The sequence below is a fragment of the Cynocephalus volans genome, chromosome 8, assembly GCF_027409185.1.
Source record: "Cynocephalus volans isolate mCynVol1 chromosome 8, mCynVol1.pri, whole genome shotgun sequence".
NCBI lineage: Eukaryota > Metazoa > Chordata > Mammalia > Dermoptera > Cynocephalidae > Cynocephalus > Cynocephalus volans.
The window spans coordinates 108,522,742-108,539,713 of record NC_084467.1 but is presented as its reverse complement, the minus strand read 5'-3'; the positions used below and the strand labels follow the sequence as shown (position 1 = coordinate 108,539,713).

The 16,972-nt window shown below is 47.5% G+C and overlaps 2 protein-coding genes across 2 annotated transcripts; one reads left to right on the top strand and one right to left on the bottom strand.

The window, feature by feature from the left end:
- Positions 1 to 1,581: 1,581 nt before the first annotated feature.
- APH1A (aph-1 homolog A, gamma-secretase subunit) lies at positions 1,582 to 5,176 on the top strand. Its single transcript, XM_063105154.1, has 7 exons — positions 1,582 to 1,890; positions 2,462 to 2,632; positions 2,800 to 2,873; positions 3,102 to 3,224; positions 3,378 to 3,505; positions 3,919 to 4,042; positions 4,378 to 5,176. Exons 1-7 carry the CDS (start codon positions 1,778 to 1,780, stop codon positions 4,440 to 4,442), a joined length of 798 nt encoding a protein of 265 aa, XP_062961224.1. The 5' UTR covers positions 1,582 to 1,777; the 3' UTR covers positions 4,443 to 5,176.
- Positions 5,177 to 5,500: 324 nt separating this feature from the next.
- CA14 (carbonic anhydrase 14) lies at positions 5,501 to 11,732 on the bottom strand. Its single transcript, XM_063105442.1, has 11 exons — positions 11,330 to 11,732; positions 9,342 to 9,362; positions 8,222 to 8,401; positions 7,670 to 7,812; positions 7,361 to 7,456; positions 7,119 to 7,185; positions 6,777 to 6,934; positions 6,559 to 6,676; positions 6,301 to 6,321; positions 6,093 to 6,177; positions 5,501 to 5,971 (listed from the first exon to the last, which is right to left on the bottom strand). Exons 1-11 carry the CDS (start codon positions 11,382 to 11,384, stop codon positions 5,905 to 5,907), a joined length of 1,011 nt encoding a protein of 336 aa, XP_062961512.1. The 5' UTR covers positions 11,385 to 11,732; the 3' UTR covers positions 5,501 to 5,904.
- Between the last annotated feature and the right edge of the window lie 5,240 nt (positions 11,733 to 16,972).

Genomic DNA, 16,972 nt, shown 5'->3' with positions numbered 1-16,972 from the left:
ACTTCGTGTTGTCAGCACCACGCTCTCCCAAGTGAGCTAACCAGCCATCCCTATACAGGGATCCAAACCCGTGGCCTTGGTGTTATCAGCACCACACTCTCCTAAGTGAGCCACGGGCCAGCTCCTAAAAGAACACAGTTTTATAAAAAAGAGAGTTAATAAATATCTTCTCAACATCTATCATGAGCCAAGCACTATGCAAGTCTCTGTGGAGCCACCCATGAACAAGGTAGGTTGAGAGCCTACTTTCAACAGTCAGAACATGCTGTGGTAACAGCTCAAAGGAGAGAGAGTTGATAAGAGTTGTCTCATCCCTATCTCTTTTCCCCTACAGCCTGCTGGACTGAGAAGCAGGACACACTGGAGTCTCGAACACTGACCAGGACACTTTCACCCTCTCAACCTTATTGGGGAAGGATTTGCTTGGTGACTCCATGTAAATCTATACAATCTATTCCTCAGTTCCTTTCCAGAATTTCCTGGAAAAAATGTAAAACATCTATGTGGCTGTACACAGATGCATTAAACCATAAATCACTTCCAGGAAGGAAAGGAAGCTTTAATTTTTTTTTTTTTTTTTTTTTTTTTTGTCTTTTTCATGACCAGCACTCAGCCAGTGACTGCACCGGCCAGTCCTATATAGGATCCGAACCCGCGGTGGGTTCGGATCGTATATTTAAAAAATATTCCAGATTCCCCCACTTTCCCATCCTAGGATACCTCTGCTGAAACTAAATCCTGCCTGAGGACTAACCCCTCCCCATCCATATGAGGTTTACAATGTCTTTCTCTTCTACTTTAACTTTCTTTCACTCTAATATGCAATCCCTCTCCCTAACTTGAGGAAAAGACACCACGAGGTTCATTTTTCAGAAAATAAATAGAGGAAGTATGACATAAAAGGAACTGAGTGACGGGGGTGAGGAGGAGTGCCGTTTTCTTTCATCCCCATCGCTCTAATTGCTTTTTAATTCCGGTTCTCTCTAAACGCCTTCCTAATATTTCTCTTCAGGCTCTTCTTGCTTCTCTCTGATTCTCCTGTCATTACAGATGAAGGCTTCGTTAGTGACATACTGTATTCCATGTTTACTATACTAGCCTATCGAAAGAGCTCCTTTGTAGTCCAACCTTCAAATGGGCAGCAGCTCTAGCCCATTTCCTCTCATTCAAGTAAGAATAATACCCGTCCCTATCTTCCTGCATCTCTTATCCTGTGTTCTCTTTGTTATTTGTCCCTTAGATTCAAACAGGATCTTCCCCCTCTGTAGCACTTCAAGAAGAGGTAGAATTGCTACCACCCTTCCCCGCAAAGTTACGAAAGGAAACCACGGCCAAGGCGCAACCGAACCCAGGAATCCTTGCCCCGACCAGGGCCATTCCCAGCCCACCCCCTTTAACCGGCTGGAACCACTCCTAGGACGAAGTCGAGGGCTCAGAGTGCAGGAGGACTACAACTCCCAGCAGGTCGTGAAGCCACGCCCCCGCCTCCGCAGGCCCGCCCCCCCAGTCACCATTGGCCTTCCGGGGGTGGGGATTACAGGGGAGGTGGCCATGGGGCTGCAGTCGGGGTTTGTCCCCTCTTCGGCTTCCGTAGAGGAAGTATCGCGGACCTTCATCTGGGGTTTCGGTGCCCCCCCCTTCCCCGGGGTCCGGGGGTGACATTGCGCCGCGCCCCCTGTGGGGTCGCGTCGTCACCCCACGCGGACTCCTCAGCTGGAGTGCTCCTTCCATTCGCCTCTCTTGGCCAGACCTCCACTCCACCCCCAGCTGGCCAGCTATGGGGGCTGCAGTGTTTTTCGGATGCACTTTCGTCGCGTTCGGCCCGGCCTTCGCACTTTTCTTGATCACTGTGGCTGGGGACCCTCTTCGCGTTATCATCCTGGTTGCAGGGTGAGTAGCGGGTCGGGGAGACACGGGAGCGCATCGAAGACAAGAGACGCTGAAAGGGCTGGAGGAACTGGGGCGAGCCTGGGAGCCTGAATTGGGAAAGATATGTCGGAGGTGAAGGTTGGACAGGGTCGGGTCGGGGTTCTGGGCGATTTGCCCTTTCCGGTAATGGATTTCCGCCTTCCGGGGATAGCATAGATTCCTCCTATGTTCCTCCCAGCGACGTCAGAGGAGGCCTAAGGCCGGGACTCGTGAGGGGGCTGTGTTGACTTAGGCCAGCCAAGTCAGGTTCCCTAAGTAGGGATCCAGGAATGGATACCTCGCCCTTCGTGCTCGCACGCTCTGGTTCTCACCGCTCTGAAGACTCTTTAACCAGATTTCTATCCCTTTCCCTGCGTCCGGATTCCTACAGATGAGTCCCTTGATGGAGACATCTACCATATCTGGTCCCTGTCTCCCTGACCATCCAGAAGTCTAACTTCCACTTTACATGCTGCAGCCTTGGCCGTTCCCCTCCTTGATTTCTCTGGCTGCTCCTACCCTTGCCTGTCTCATTTTCCTTGTCTTTTCTCAGGGCATTTTTCTGGCTGGTCTCCCTGCTCCTGGCCTCTGTGGTCTGGTTCATCTTGGTCCATGTGACCGACCGGTCAGATGCCCGACTCCAGTATGGCCTCCTGATTTTTGGTGCTGCAGTCTCTGTTCTTCTACAGGAGGCCTTCCGCTTTGCCTACTACAAGCTGCTTAAGTAAGAAGATGGGGTGGTCTGGATGGGTGAGGGGCAGAGGATTGCACTATGGGAAGTGGGGCAGCCCCTGGGTTGTGATTTGGAAGAGGAGGTACTATGGGAGGACATTCGAGGGTAAGGAGCATCCCTGCCCTCCCTCATGTTTCCCCTACCCTGCCCTACCCCAGGAAGGCAGATGAGGGGTTAGCATCGCTGAGTGAGGACGGAAGATCACCCATCTCCATCCGCCAAATGGCCTATGGTGAGCCAAGGGAGAGGGACTGGAGGAGGGAGTTGGACAGCCCCCTTCCCTAGGATAGTCTGTAAATATCCACATGTTCTAAGAGGCTTCTTGTTTTCCTTCATACCTGACTACTAAGGAGAGGTGGTCTGGAGGGAGAGTAGGTGTGGGAGAATTGTGACTGGGAGGGGTCACTGGTAATCAGGTTATAGTAATCTCTGACATTGATAAGACCCTCCCTCCCCCCAGTTTCTGGTCTCTCCTTCGGTATCATCAGTGGTGTCTTCTCTGTTATCAATATTTTGGCCGATGCACTTGGGCCAGGTGTGGTTGGGATCCATGGAGACTCACCCTATTACTTCCTGACTTCAGGTAAGACTTGTTTCCTATCTTGCCTTCATGCCCCATCTATCTGTGGCCTTGATCTGATTCATTGGCCATCCCTGGGAGACTTCTTTGGCTCAACATCTCAGGAGGCTGGGAGAAGATCAGGGATGCATCTCATCCCCATCTCCCTCCCTGCAGCCTTTCTGACAGCAGCCATTATCCTGCTCCATACCTTTTGGGGAGTTGTGTTCTTTGATGCCTGTGAGAGGAGACGGTACTGGGCTTTGGGCCTGGTGGTTGGGAGTCACCTACTGACATCAGGACTGGTGAGTTGGAGAAAGGGGCCTGAGTTAGGGAGAAAGGCATTTAGTGGTGAGTGGGATGCGGGAGAAAGTACATCCTTACTTAACATTTTAAACTTACCTTGGGAGGTGGCAGAAAGGGGAGTCTTTAGAGGTCTCTCACCTCAGCATCAATTATACCCCCTACTCTGGGGAGGAGCAGGAATGGATTAGTCAAACTTAATGCAGAGGGCCTGAGGTGAGCTGGAATGGCAGAAGCCTTTGAGGGAGCTGAAAAGTCGAGTCATTTTAATTACAAGATGTTGTTGCTCCAAAGGAAAAGATAGGGAGTTTGAGAGAGATATCTGGGGGAAGTTTGAGTCAAAGGCACAAAGAGAATATAGGGATTAGGTGGGGGGAGAATCTAACCTCTTTTCTACTCTTACCTTCATTCCTAGACATTCCTGAACCCTTGGTATGAGGCCAGCCTGCTGCCCATCTATGCAGTCACTGTTTCCATGGGGCTCTGGGCCTTCATCACAGCTGGAGGGTCCCTCCGAAGTATCCAGCACAGCCTCTCTTGTAAGGACTGACTACCTGGACTGGTCGCCTGACAGATCCCACCTGCCTGTCCACTGCCCATGACTGAGCCCAGCCCCGGCCCGGGTCCATTGCCCACATTCTCTGCCTCCTTCTCATTGGTCTAGCCCACCACCTTTAGGGTTTTGCTTTGTCCATTTGTGACCTTTAGTCTCTAAGCTTTACCAGGAACAGCCTGGGTTCAGCCAGTCAGTGACTGGTGGGTTTGAATCTGCACTTATCCCTACCACCTGGGGACCCCTTGTTGTCCGACACTCCCCATGTGTCAGTGCTCTGCTCTCATCCTGCCCAAGACTCACCCCCCTTCCCCTCTGCAGGCCGACGGCAGGAGGACAGTCGGGTGATGGTGTATTCTGCCCTGCGCATCCCACCCGAGGACTGAGGGAACCTGGGGGGGACCCCTGGGCATGGGGTGCCCTCCTGATCTCCTCGCCCTGTATTTCTTCATTTCCAGTTCTGGACAGTGCAGGTTGCCAAGAAAAGGGACCTAGTTTAGCCATTTCCCTGGAGATGAAATTAATGGAGGCTCAAGGGTAGATGAGCTCTGAGTTTCCCAGTACCCCCTCCCCAGACTGGACATCTTTTTCTTTTTCTCAGGTCTGAGGGGAACCATTTTTGGTGATAAAGACCCCAAACTGCCTTTTTTTGTTTTTTGAGTAAAGGGAGGGAGGAGATATGTTGGAACTCTTCTAACCTCTTGGGCTATATTTCCTTTCTTCAAATTGCTCCTCATGGCTGGTTTCATTTCTGTTCCTTTCCCCTTGGTCCCAGGCCCTGGGGGAAAGGAAGGAAGTGCACAGTTGGGTACTGGTATTACTGGAACCTAATGGTTTAAACCTCCTTGACCACCAGCATCCCTCCTCTCCCCAAGGTGAAGTGGAGAGTGCTGTGGTGAGCTGGCCCCCTCCAGAGTTTCAGTGCCATTGGAGGAGTCAGACTACCATTACATCATAGGGAAGGAGGGCAGATTTTTCTAATTTTTAATTGGGGTGTGGGAGGGGTGGGGAGGTTTTCTATAAACTGTATCATTTTCTGCTGAGGGTGGAGTGTCCCATCCTTTTAATCAAGGTGATTGTGATTTTGGCTAATAAAAATAACTTTATAATTGTAGGGGAACTTGGCTTTTAAAAAGGGAGGGGATAACGTGTCAGTTGAAATTTCTGTCCTCTCATGTCTCTTGTTCAGCCTCTTTCCTAACCTGGCAACCACTCACTCATCTCTAAGCATAGCTCTGGTGCAAGGGCAGAAATCTGGGCTGGGAGTTTAATATGTCAAAAACTTTGGGCTAAGTATTTTCCCAGAAGTCGATCTCCCCTTCCAGGGGTGGGATAAAAGGAGTTAATCACCCATGCCTTTTTTCCCTATCCTTTGCCCATCTCTGCCACCTGAGGGATTAAGAAATTATCCCACCGTCAAGATACCCCAAAGGATAGGCCAGGATTAAAGTCAGAAACTTTAATTTCCAATATATTGAGCAAAAATATATAACCCCCTTTTCCTAAGGGTAAATCCTGCAATATATCCAGGAAAAGGGACATAAAGGTAAGGGAATAGGAGACTTCGGGGCTCATCCCAACATCCCCTACAACTAAACACAATTTATTCTCTGCATTAACAACACAGGGATCTCCTGATTTCCTCCTGCATATTTTGAGAAACTGAAGGCTCTACTGTGCTCCCTTGAACAAGAGCGTGGGTCCATACCTCTCTGTAGGGGATATCCAGAGGGAGAAGGGGTGTCTGCCTGCTACTGCTACGGTATTTTCTAGCCAGTCCTTGCACCCCATCTTAGAGGCTCCCTGATAGGCATGAGGGGAAGGCATCCACAATATCTAAGAGGGAGTCTATGCCTCAGTGGAGACTCGTGCTGAGGTGAAAACCACACTCTTCCGGTTTCCCAGCCTCTTCTTCCTGGAAGGGGGAATGGTTCATGGGAATGACTAGTGTCCTAAGTGAAGCAGATTAGGGGTGGAATAGGAGAATGCTTTTTAATACAAAAAAAAGGACCAAAGGATGGAAAGTAGGACCTCACCGAATCTTTCTAGCGATGAAATAAACAGCCAGCAGAAGGCAGAGACAGCCAACCAAGATGCCCACACCTAGACTCAGCATTTCACCTGGGGGAGATAAAGATGGAAAGTATCAGTCTAGGACTAACATAGATACTGAGCCTTTCCCCCATTTGCTGAGGAGCTTCTCCGCACCCCCATCCCCTCAATACCTGGGTAGGGCTGTCTTACCTGTGGTATACAAGGATCCCACTGTAAGGAAAGAAAACTTGGGTCAGTGGGACTTCAGATCCCTATCCCAGCTGGGAGCAGCACACTCTCCTATGTCTGGGAAAATCACCTGGGCACCACCAGGGTTGGTGGGAGGTTCCCAGTCCAAGCAAGTCCTGGAAACTCCTTCCCCTCTTTGCCTTTTCTGTCCCAGGGGCTCCCTAGTTCCTGCCATTGAGTCCCCCAGTTTCCCATCTCTTCTGAGCCCTGCACAGTCACCTTGGATGAAAGAAGCAAAGACTGTTCTCTGATTGAGAGGCTGGGGGGCTCGGTAGTTCTGTACCAGAAGCTTAGAGGGCTCTTCTGTGGAGAACAATGTCTCCTGAAGCTTTTCCAGCTGAGGAGTAGAAGAGTTGGAGAAGTGTCACTTTGTGGAGTGGGAAAGGGTCTGAGGTTACAACTATGTCTTTCTTTCACTTCACCTCTACACCACTCACCTGTCCCATTGAAATCTGGGCCCTTTGATTGAAGACTGTCCAGAGCACACTCTGGTAGCAGGGGGGAGTTGTGAGTGAGCCATTGTAACGGAAGAACTGCCCTAGCTGTAGTGGGAGCAGCTCTCTCACGTTGAAGGGAGGCACTGAGGTCTTCTGATCTGGGGAGAATAGACTAGGACTCATCTTCTTCTCACTGTGCCCTACTTTACCTAGACAGGGCTCCCAGAAGCAAAACCCGCTGTGTTAACTCATTGCCTCTTCTCAAGGCCTCTTAGGTCAGTGTTTGAAAGCTTCTCTAAAGTCTAATCTCACTTCTTTGTACTATAGATTTTTAGGGCTCACCTTCATGCCTGATTTCATGCAAGTGACTCAGAATGTGTTCATAAGCTGGATTCTTAGTCTCACCCACCTGGAAGGGAAGGAAAGGGAGAGAGTTTGGAAAGAGTCAGTGTTTGGAGTTCTTGTAGAGAATAAATGGTCAGTGTGGGTTTTTGTCTGCCTTGGGAGGGAGGTCAACAACCGAATAGGACTGAGGGGTGCAGAGAAAGTGGAGAGAGACCTGGGAGGGAGTTTGGGCCACTGACCTCAATTAGGATGCCCAGGACAGCCAGGCCCTGAGGCCTCTGAGCAGCTTCACTCAGACTATCATAGGAATCTGAGTCATAATGTACGATGTGGAGCTGAGGGAAGGGAGAGGGAATCAAGTCATTTAATGTTTCCCCACCCCCGCCAAGGCCTTGACCCTAGCCCCCCCCATCATGCCCTAAGTCTGTACCACAAAGATTGACCTTATCCCCCCAGTATGACTCTTTTCAGTGTCCAAATCCTTCCTTTCCCTAGGACCAACCATCCCTGTCACTATGTCCTGGTCCAAGCTTTTTGTTCTCTGGTACCTCTGCAGCTGTGGCTTCACTGTTGATCTGGTGCTCTGACCCCCCTGGGGATCCTTTCTGACCCCAGTGCAGGTGGAGCTGGGCAGCTACATATTTTCTGGGAAGTCCGCTCAAATACAGGGTAGGGGGCAGAGAGAGTTGCACTGTGAGGAAAAGAGCAAGCTAGGATTGGTGGAGAAATGTGGAAACCTTCCTATCCCTGGATTGCCAACCCTTCTTTGGAGACTTGGCCCTCTTTCACCTTCCACCTTCCTCCCCCACTTCTTCCCATTTCTTCCTGTAGGCCAATGCTTTTTTGCTTTTTTTTTTTAAAAGCATATCTCCCCTTTTCCTAGTGAAGATTAAGTCAGTGCTATGATACAAATCTACCCATCGAGCTCAATCATAGACATTTCAATTCCTACCTTGGCTACAGAGCCTGATCTCCATTTTCATATCCCCAAATTCATGGATGAAGCTTTTTGAGAATTCACAAGTTATGAGAATGCTTCTTTCCCCAACTCCTAAAATTTCAACTGGAGCCCTGCAACTCCCCAGAGCCTGGGCTTTTACCTGTGTGGCCGTTATTGTGCAGGTCCAAAGGCTTGGTGCCAGGCTGATCATATCCATGGGGCAGCAGAGCAGGCAACTCAGGGTCAAATGTTACACTGTCTGTCTGGATATCGATGGGGGACTGGGCATTGCTTCCACATTCAGGATAGGAGGCTGGCCAATGGTCCTGACCATGTGGGCCTGGTGGGGGTTATCATGGACATTTGTCCTGCCCACAAGCCCCAGCCACCCTTTAACACCACCCACCTCTGTTATACATCTGTGTGGAGGTAGAAATGCACTTCCCTCCAGCCCCAATTGTAAAGGGCTGGGTGAGGTAGGAGTCTCTGCTGGACTTTATGTTGCTATTTCCCTTAGCTACCCAGAAGGAAGTGATAACTCCCCATCTGTCCTAATAAATGGGGAGTGGTGGCTCTTTTACTTACCTATAGTTCAAGGACAAGAGAGCTGAATGAGAGGAAGAGGGCTAGAAAGCCTGAATACCCACGAGGTGGGATTAGAGAGTTGGAATAGAAAAACCAGGGGGAAATAAAATTATCCTAGAGAAACGGGGTGTCCTTGGGGCCACCTGTCAAGTGGTCTTGGGATTCAGATATCCTTACTTTCACTTCTTGTTCTCACACTGGACCTTGCATTGACTCTGGAGTTCAGTTAAGTCATTAATCAGAAGTTCAAGGGAATTGAGTTCCCCCTCCCCCAGGGTCAAACTATTCTGCCAGCCTCTTCCTCACACCTGTCCTCAATCTCTGTCCTAATGTCAGATGCAGAATGGGATTAGGACCAATTAGGGTAGAGAGAGTCAGGAGGAGAACTGGCAGCTAAGCTCAAGATTCTTTTCCCCACCCAGTTTCCTTTCCATTCCAGTTCCCCAACTCCCACATGGATTTATTGAAGGCCTAACGGGCTTTCCTGCTGAATCAGGAGGTGTGGGGTTTGATGATTAGAACAGGGTCTAGGAGCCATATATGCAAAACCCAGGGCATAGGGAGATGGGGAAGAGAGGAGCTAGGGTAAGAAGCTCAAGGAAACCTCCCCAGCCACATGACATGTCTTCCTGCCAGTTGGGGAGGTCTCAGTATGAAAGGGGTGTGGTGTTGATAGGCCTCGGTTCTGCTCTCACCCTCATACGTCCAGTGCTGACCTGCAAGGCAGAATAATTTGGGTTACAGCCAGCATGGCCCGGGGCAGGGCCCTGGCCTCCACTCTGCCCTCTCTCAGGAGCTCTGTACTGCTTCACCTCCCTCTGCTCTCTTTCCTCCCTCTACTCCAGCACTTCCTAAAGGAAGCCCTGTAACTGGACACCTTGGAGGAAAGGTCAGGGGGCCTATTTAGAATCACCAGCCAGGCTGTGCTTGTGTTTGGTGAGTAAAGGGGGAGGAAAAATGAAAAGATAAAACCTGGAGACTAAAATTAACCTGGATCCAAATGTTCAGGCAGCCCAACCTTTATTTTGCTCCAGCCTGTGCCAAGTCTATCTAACACTTAGAAAATTGGTGTGGGGTAGAGTGAGGGTGCAAGCAGGGAGTTTGGAGGAAAGGGACTAGAAATGGGGGGAGAGGAAAGAAGTTCAGAGAGTGTGTGTATGGGGGTGGGGGGTGCTGCGGAAGGGAGAAAAGGTATTATTCCTTTGCTTTGAAGCATTGCATGAATCAGGCCACTGACGTCCAAATTAATATTTAAATTCTTCCTTTTTGGTCTCTGTAGCTCTAGAGGAAATTCCTCATCACCAGAAGCCTTCATTCCCAGATGGCTAGGGAATGGCAGGAGTCAAGGCAGGGTCTACTCTAGGTTGAAGGCACAGGCAGCCAGGCTGGTAGGGACAGGATGAAAGTGAAGCATTGTGTATAGAAAAGAGCTGCCAGCTTAGTCACATGGCAGGCTCTCATGCAGTCCTGTTTCTGGCTGAAAGGCTGGGGGTCTGCCGGTCCAGCCCCTACCCAAGGCCAAACTGCTTCAGGTAGAAAAGGGAGGCCTTCTTGTAGGTTTTCGCTGAAATATTCAAATTGCTGGAAATTCTAGAGAGAAATCCTAAGTTCCATCCTGTCTCTCACTTATTCCCTTAAGTTCCTCAGATTTGTAAAATGTCCTGGATTTCATCCGTGGTGTATTTTGCTGTCCCATTCCTTGGTTCAGACAACTCTGAAAAGCAGCCCAAGGAAGGGCTGGAGGCAGCCTCTTATTTACCAGCTCTGTGGGACACCCCAACAAGTCGAATCCCCTGGTTTTGTGAAGGTGGTCTTCTCCTCCCATCAAATCTAAACACTGATTCTACATCTCTTCCTCTTTCCCTATTTTTTTTTCTTTCTCCTCAGATGAAATTTGCGACTCTCCATTTGGCTTCCCTCTCCTCCACATCATCCTCTCGGCATTCCCTTTCTGCTCTCTAGACATGTCCCCCCCACCTTCTTCCAACAAACCTTAATTACACACCTACTATGTGCTGGATACTGGGCTAGGCACAGAAAACACAAAAATGAGGTGTAGGGGTCTCTGGGGACACTCCTGGAGCACTTTGGCCTGTTGTCCCAAGAAACTCTATTCATCTCCTGGGAGCTCCTGAAAGTCCTTTGTAAACTGTATTATTGCTATACTCTCAGGAGAAAACTGGGAAATTGGCTCGTTGTTCCATAGAATGAAGAGGGGACCTTGACCATGAGGTGATCAGTTGGAAATCAGGGTCCGAGTTTGGCAGGAGGTGTAGGGTAAACTCCCCCCCTCATCAGGTCTCTCCTTTCACTCCAGGCCTCTTTGGCTCTCTAATTGGAGTAGTTCATAAATAAAGAAGTCCAGGAGGGCTGCCTGGGACTAGGGCAGTGGGGGAAAAAGCTCTGGAGAGAATCTGTAGCCTGCAAAGAGATTCCTGCATTTGTGTGTGTATATAGCCTGCCCCCGGCTTTTTCTCCTTCATCCCCAATAACAGCAAAGCTGTAAGGGCAAAGGGAGAAGAAGGCAAGTGGATTCTTCCACATTCCTTTCTTTTTCCTCATCCCCAAGCTTATTATTTCAACCCTTAGGCTTCTTTTTACACATCTCCTGCCCCCATTAAGCACACTTGGCGACTTGTGGACATCAGCACAGACTGACACACAGACATCCAGTTATACCTACCCCCATCTGCAGCCAGGATCCAAGTCACCTCTAGCAGGAGGGCGAAGAACAACATGGTATCCCAGGAAGGGGCACAGGGAACTGGGAGTTTGGGGACTAGAGGACTAGGGCAGACAGAGAGAGAGAGAGAGAGAGAGAGAGAGAGAGAGAGAGAGAGAGAGAGAGAGAGAGAGGAGAATCCTTGTGTTGAGTGTATTTATCTCTTTTTCTCTTGCTGTCTCTTGTGTACTCTGCTGGCTCCCAGAGGATTTGGTTTTCAGTAGGGTTCCATGGATTTCTGGGTCCCAGGACAAATTACTTGCTGCGTCTCTCTCTGCCCTCTTTTTCTCCCTCTGCAGTCTCCACTCCACTTGCTGGCCAGCGACTTCACAACTGCCTCCTGCTTTTAAGGTGGCTCTGGACGGGTGTACGTGGGGAGCGGGGGCTGCCTGGGCTGCTGGTGAACAGCTCCTTAAATAGCCGATTAGGCATGCAGGATGAACTTGCTCAGAGCCAGAGTGCACAGCGGGTTTCACAGGAGCCCCAGCCCTAGCTCAGGAGCCCAGCTGCGGTGAGCTCTTTCTTTCTCTGCGGTACACAGACACTGCTCAGACGGGTGTCCCCTGGAGCAGGTGGGGGCGAGGAAGGGGAGCTTTGGGGTCCTATCCAGCCCCCTCAAGAGGACATTGTGTTCTCATTTCCCCACCTGACTTCTCTGAGGAATAGCTCCCTGGGTGGTATGAGGAAGATGGTGGGGGGACCTGTTCCCAGTCCCCTGCAGAATCTGAGCTGCTCTGGAATAGGAATAGTTCAGAGTTAGGAAATAGATAACAAGAAGGAGTTGGGGGCTCAGGGAGCAAGCAGGTGGTGGGTAGGAAGTCAGTGAAGGACTAAAACCTAGTTTGTAAAAAATAAGGGAAAGTGAGGCGAGAACTTTTCTGGAGCAATTTCTTTCTCCTGTGCCTGTCACCACCCCCTTCCCACTGTGAGGCCTGGGTCCACGTGCCTGTGTGGCCTGGGGGTGGGGGAGTGGTTTTGTTTGCTGTATAAAGCCCATTTGTGTGCCCAGTGGGGGAGGGGCTGAAGCAGCACCATAGAGAGGCAGTGGCTCTAACTGCCAGACCCAGCCACCTCCCTCCCCAGGGAGCCCAGATCTAGGGCGGCTTTTGTCACTGAAGAGGACACTGACCCCTGGCAGAAAGGCTGGGGCAGGAGGAAAGATGGGGAGACCTTAGAAACAATCACTACCACCATCAGAAAAAGGCGGGCTCTGGATAAAGAGAAGGGAGGGACCAGAATGAGATCATGTGATCCAGATGGAAGAGGGGCCCAGGGTCTTCTCTCCTGCCCAACAAAGGGCTGAGGCAGGACGTGTGGGACTGAGTGAAATCTGCCACCAAGGAGCTGGGCCAGTGGAGCACGGAGCCTGTGTGTCCCAGGAATGTGGGCTGGTGTGTGCTCTCCCACGGGACTGGAAATCCTGATCGGAATGTACATCCTAAGTCCCTCATTAGAGAATGTGAAACACACAGACAATTGCAAGCTAGACGTTGAAACCTCTTTCTCCTCCATACCCTTCACCAGAGTCACTGGTCAGGAGGATGCACCCATTTGAGCTCCATCTGCCCTCCTTGCTCCTGCTGAGTAGCAACAAATAGCTAAACAAGGAGAGCAGAAGCCAAATAAAGGAGCAGGACAAAAGGCAAATAAATGAACAGAATAATACATGTGCTGGATCATCAGCTCCTACAGAGACCGGAGCTCGCAGTGTCTTTCTGTCCCCTGTGATTGATCTGCAAAGCAAAGCCATTTTGCAGATGTCATTTACCTTTTTATTCTCTCATCACCCTCTGAATTATTTTTCCCCTACAGGAAAGTTTTATGTTTTGATGCTCCCCCAAAGGCTTATCCATCTCATCTAAGAAGAATAAAAGGCATAAAGTGTAAATTAGATTTCCTGGGAATCAGAGTGGTTAACACAGCAGAACAGAAAAAAGAAAGCAAGCAGAGATATCTAGGATGAAAAAAGATGTCTGGACAGAATGACCTCTGCCAGGACAGAGTTCCCGTGCAGTGTCCAGGGCAGGGCTGATATTCAGCCTTCTGGGAAGATAGTATGTCTTGCTATGTGCCACCTCCTGGCTCGTTTATGAATTTTTAAATTTTAATTTAAAATGTTTTATATGTGATTCTTTCTGGGAAGTATTTCACTGCTGGTGGACTTTGGGATTTTGCCTGCATAATTTGTCTGGCAAAGATGTCTTAGCCCCAATTCAACACTTCCCCGCTCCTGAGTGTACCGCCTCTCCAGGCTCTCGTGCTTCCCAAATGGACAAAAGCCCTGGTTTCTAGGAAGGAGAGAGAAAGGAGGAAAGCACTGTCCTCCAGGGAGTTGACTTTATTTTGACCTTTGCCTTTACTGTGAATATTTCTGTTGCTGCTTTCTAACCGTGCTGATTTGGAATAGGTGTCAAGGGGACCATTACATGTTTTAAAGGAAAAAAAAGTGATACCCTCCTTCCCAGCCCCCATCTCCATTTTAGTTTCTCCTCAAACTCTGGCATCTTTGTTTCAGTTCTGACTTCTCCCTCTCAAGTCTTTCTCACCCTGGGGTTGGTTAAAACCCTCTTAAAGCCAAGGCATTCCACTGACTTCTGGCGCCATCTCCTGTCCTTGCAAATGCAGTGAGACGTGAATAAGTTAAAAGTTTCAAACTTCCAAGTGTGCTGACTTTTTTGTTTTTTTTTTTCTTAAAAAGTCTTAACTTAGATATTTAAACTCAATAGTCTAAAACAAGTTAGGAGAACCCACTAAGTGCTCCGAGTTTGTGTGGTGGGGTATATGAGAGTTCAATTAGGGCGGGAGAATGAATGGAAGCAAAAGGAAGCAAGAATGGCCCTGCAGGTCATTCAAACAGTACAGGTGGCAACTACTTGCTGAGAAGAATCAATGAGGAGAGAGAATTAGATGGAATTAGATGTCCTAAAAGAGCCAGCAAGCTTATGCCATGAAGTAATGTAGATGCTGAGATATTGTAATTTGATAGGAAATCACATTTATTATCACATGCTTGTCTTCTAACACATTGGTATTGAAGCCCCTTAAGCAAACACAAAAATGTTCAAGAATTAAAGTCAAAGTGGTTTGGGGGAAGGGGTGGTGAGAACTTTTTGGATCATTTTCTGTTTTTCACTGCACACTGTATGACAGATGCAGTGTAAGAATCTTGTAGACCAAGGACAGGTAAAAATTTGTAGTGTGAAATATTGCAACTTATTTAATTAAAAAGGAGTAATTTTGTGTCATGCATTGATTCCATGCACAAAACACCGTCCAGTATGTTAAGTATTTGATTCAGTGAATGAATCTAGTCATTGGAATGTGTATTTACTTTCTTTCTGCCGCTGATATCTCACAGAAGTTTAGACCAGAAGGGCCGTCAGGCATCATTTGAAACCCTGCATTATACCCTGTAGAGACTAAGTTTTGAGGGATTTAGGGATTCAGCCATCACGTAGCTACTAGGCTAAACCAGAACTAGGACACGGGCACCAGTGAGCTCTCTCCTACACCATTGGTTCTTAAACATCAGTGTATATCACAATTACCAAAAAGCTTATTAAAATACAGATTTCTGGGCCTCACCTTCATAGTTCCTGATTCTACAGGTCTGGAGTGTGTCCAGAGATTTGCATTTCTAACAGGTTCCCAGGTGCTGCTGATGCTGCTGGCCTAGAGACCATACTTGAGAACCACTGCCCATACCAATTGGAGAAGCAGAGTTGGTAAGGAGTTTGCCATTCTTTGTAAGAGTTCCAGCCATCTAGAATCATTCTTTTCAGTCACCTTTTTATTTGAGATTAGCAAAAATTTCTTCCTAAACAGAAGTATTTAACATATGTTTGTAAACTACACATGTAACTACAAAAACATATGTAAACTACATATGTAAACTACAAACATACGTCAGATACTTCTAGGTGCTCGGAACCATGCTGTGCCCTAGAAATACAAAAATAAATAAGACATAATCCCTGCTCTCAAGAACTTCACAGTCTCTTAGGGGATGCAGATACCTTATCCAACTACTGGAATACAACTGTGAGAAGTTCCAAATCAAATGGTACAGCACAGGGTTATGGGAACCAGGGTGGTGGGGGTGGGGTGGGGAGGGAGCAATGAGCAATGAGATTTTCCATAACAATCAGCAATCTCTCTGCAGGATGGGAACATAACCAGAGTAGTTTAACCAGGTCCTATAGTTATATGTAAGAACATAGCAATTGCCACTTCATGGTGGACAGACCCATGCTTCATAATCTCTGAGAGTGACATTAAAGGATAGATTATGTCAAAGTAGGTTTCTCATTAATATATTTACTAAACTACTTCCTCTGGAAGGAGGGAGGAAAAAGGATAACATGGTACTCTGGAATTGTAATTATTTGTAATTATTTGGCTACTTCATTCTGCCTGTCTTTTCCCCTTCCTTCTTATTCACTATCATTCATCTAACTCAAGTGAAGCTTGTATATTGACCCAAGCAAAAGACATTATTAGCATTTCCACCACTTCCCTTCAATGGTGAGAAACTTTTGTTAATGAGAACTTTTTTCTTTGTTTTTGAAGGAACTATTATGCCTGAATCCTTACAGGAATAGGAATCAGAGGATAATATAGCAAAATATTGTGATGATGGATAACTTATTACTGGTTTAAATCATCCCCCAAGACAGAAGTCTGTTCTCAGATCAGATTGTGAAAAATGACTTGGATTTCTTTGAAACTTCATGGCGAAAGAGCTTGCTGTGTTTTCATTGACATCTTATTTGCTCTTAAAGTAGCTATCTGTTTTTTAGAAGGATGTGAATCTTGAAAAGTAAGGTGACTTGGCTGAAGTCACATAGAAATATTAGAAAAAAGAATCAGGCTCTGATTGACCCCCCACTTAAAGCATGTTAAGATACTTAAAAAACAAAGCCAAAAACCTTTAAAGTCAATAGAGGATATTTCTAGTTCTGGCTGCTGCCGCCTTACTTAATTCCCTGTAGTAGTTGAGGAATTGCTCTGAGAAGAAAATACAAATACAAAAACCAACATTTTTTTAAAAACTTACAGTTCTTTCTATTTTTTTTTTTTTTAAGGATGACCAGTAAGGGGATCTTAACCCTTGACTTGATGTTGTCAGCCCCACACTCTCCCAAGTGAGCCACAGACCGGCCCAACTTAAAGTTATTTCTAAGGCAACATCTGTAAAAGAGAAATGCAGTTGTTAATGACCTCATAGATCCTTCATTGTCCCCATTATCTACCATTCAACATACTTATTATTTTATGTATTATATATCTTTTATCTAAGTACCACTGTCACAGATTGGTTATAAATTAATGCATGTTGGAAACAATGACCGTTTCTGCTCCTTTTTTAAAAAATTTATTTTATTTATTTATATATTTTTTATTTTTATTTATTTATTTTATTTATTTATTTTTTTATTTTTATTTTTTTTTAAATTTTATTTTGTCGATATACATTGTAGCTGATTATTGCTCCCCATCACCAAAACCTCCCTCCCTTCTCCCTCCCCCCCTTCTGCTCCTTTTTTAAAAAACAAAAAGATCCCATTGTTACCAGGCACACTCAGCTTCTGGCTGAGGCCCCCC

Bases quoted from the DNA above. Each gene is read 5' to 3' on its own strand.
- APH1A (XM_063105154.1), top strand. From the start codon at position 1,778: ATGGGGGCTGCAGTGTTTTTCGGATGCACTTTCGTCGCGTTCGGCCCG. The intron at 2,633-2,799 runs GTAAGAAGATGG...GCCCTACCCCAG, and splicing joins GCCTACTACAAGCTGCTTAA to GAAGGCAGATGAGGGGTTAG. The intron at 3,506-3,918 runs GTGAGTTGGAGA...CTTCATTCCTAG, and splicing joins ACCTACTGACATCAGGACTG to ACATTCCTGAACCCTTGGTA.
- CA14 (XM_063105442.1), bottom strand. From the start codon at position 11,384: ATGTTGTTCTTCGCCCTCCTGCTAGAGGTGACTTGGATCCTGGCTGCA. The intron at 7,813-8,221 runs GTAAAAGCCCAG...TTTTCCTCACAG, and splicing joins GCACAATAACGGCCACACAG to TGCAACTCTCTCTGCCCCCT. The intron at 6,677-6,776 runs GTGAGTGGTGTA...TCTACTCCTCAG, and splicing joins CCCAGATTTCAATGGGACAG to CTGGAAAAGCTTCAGGAGAC.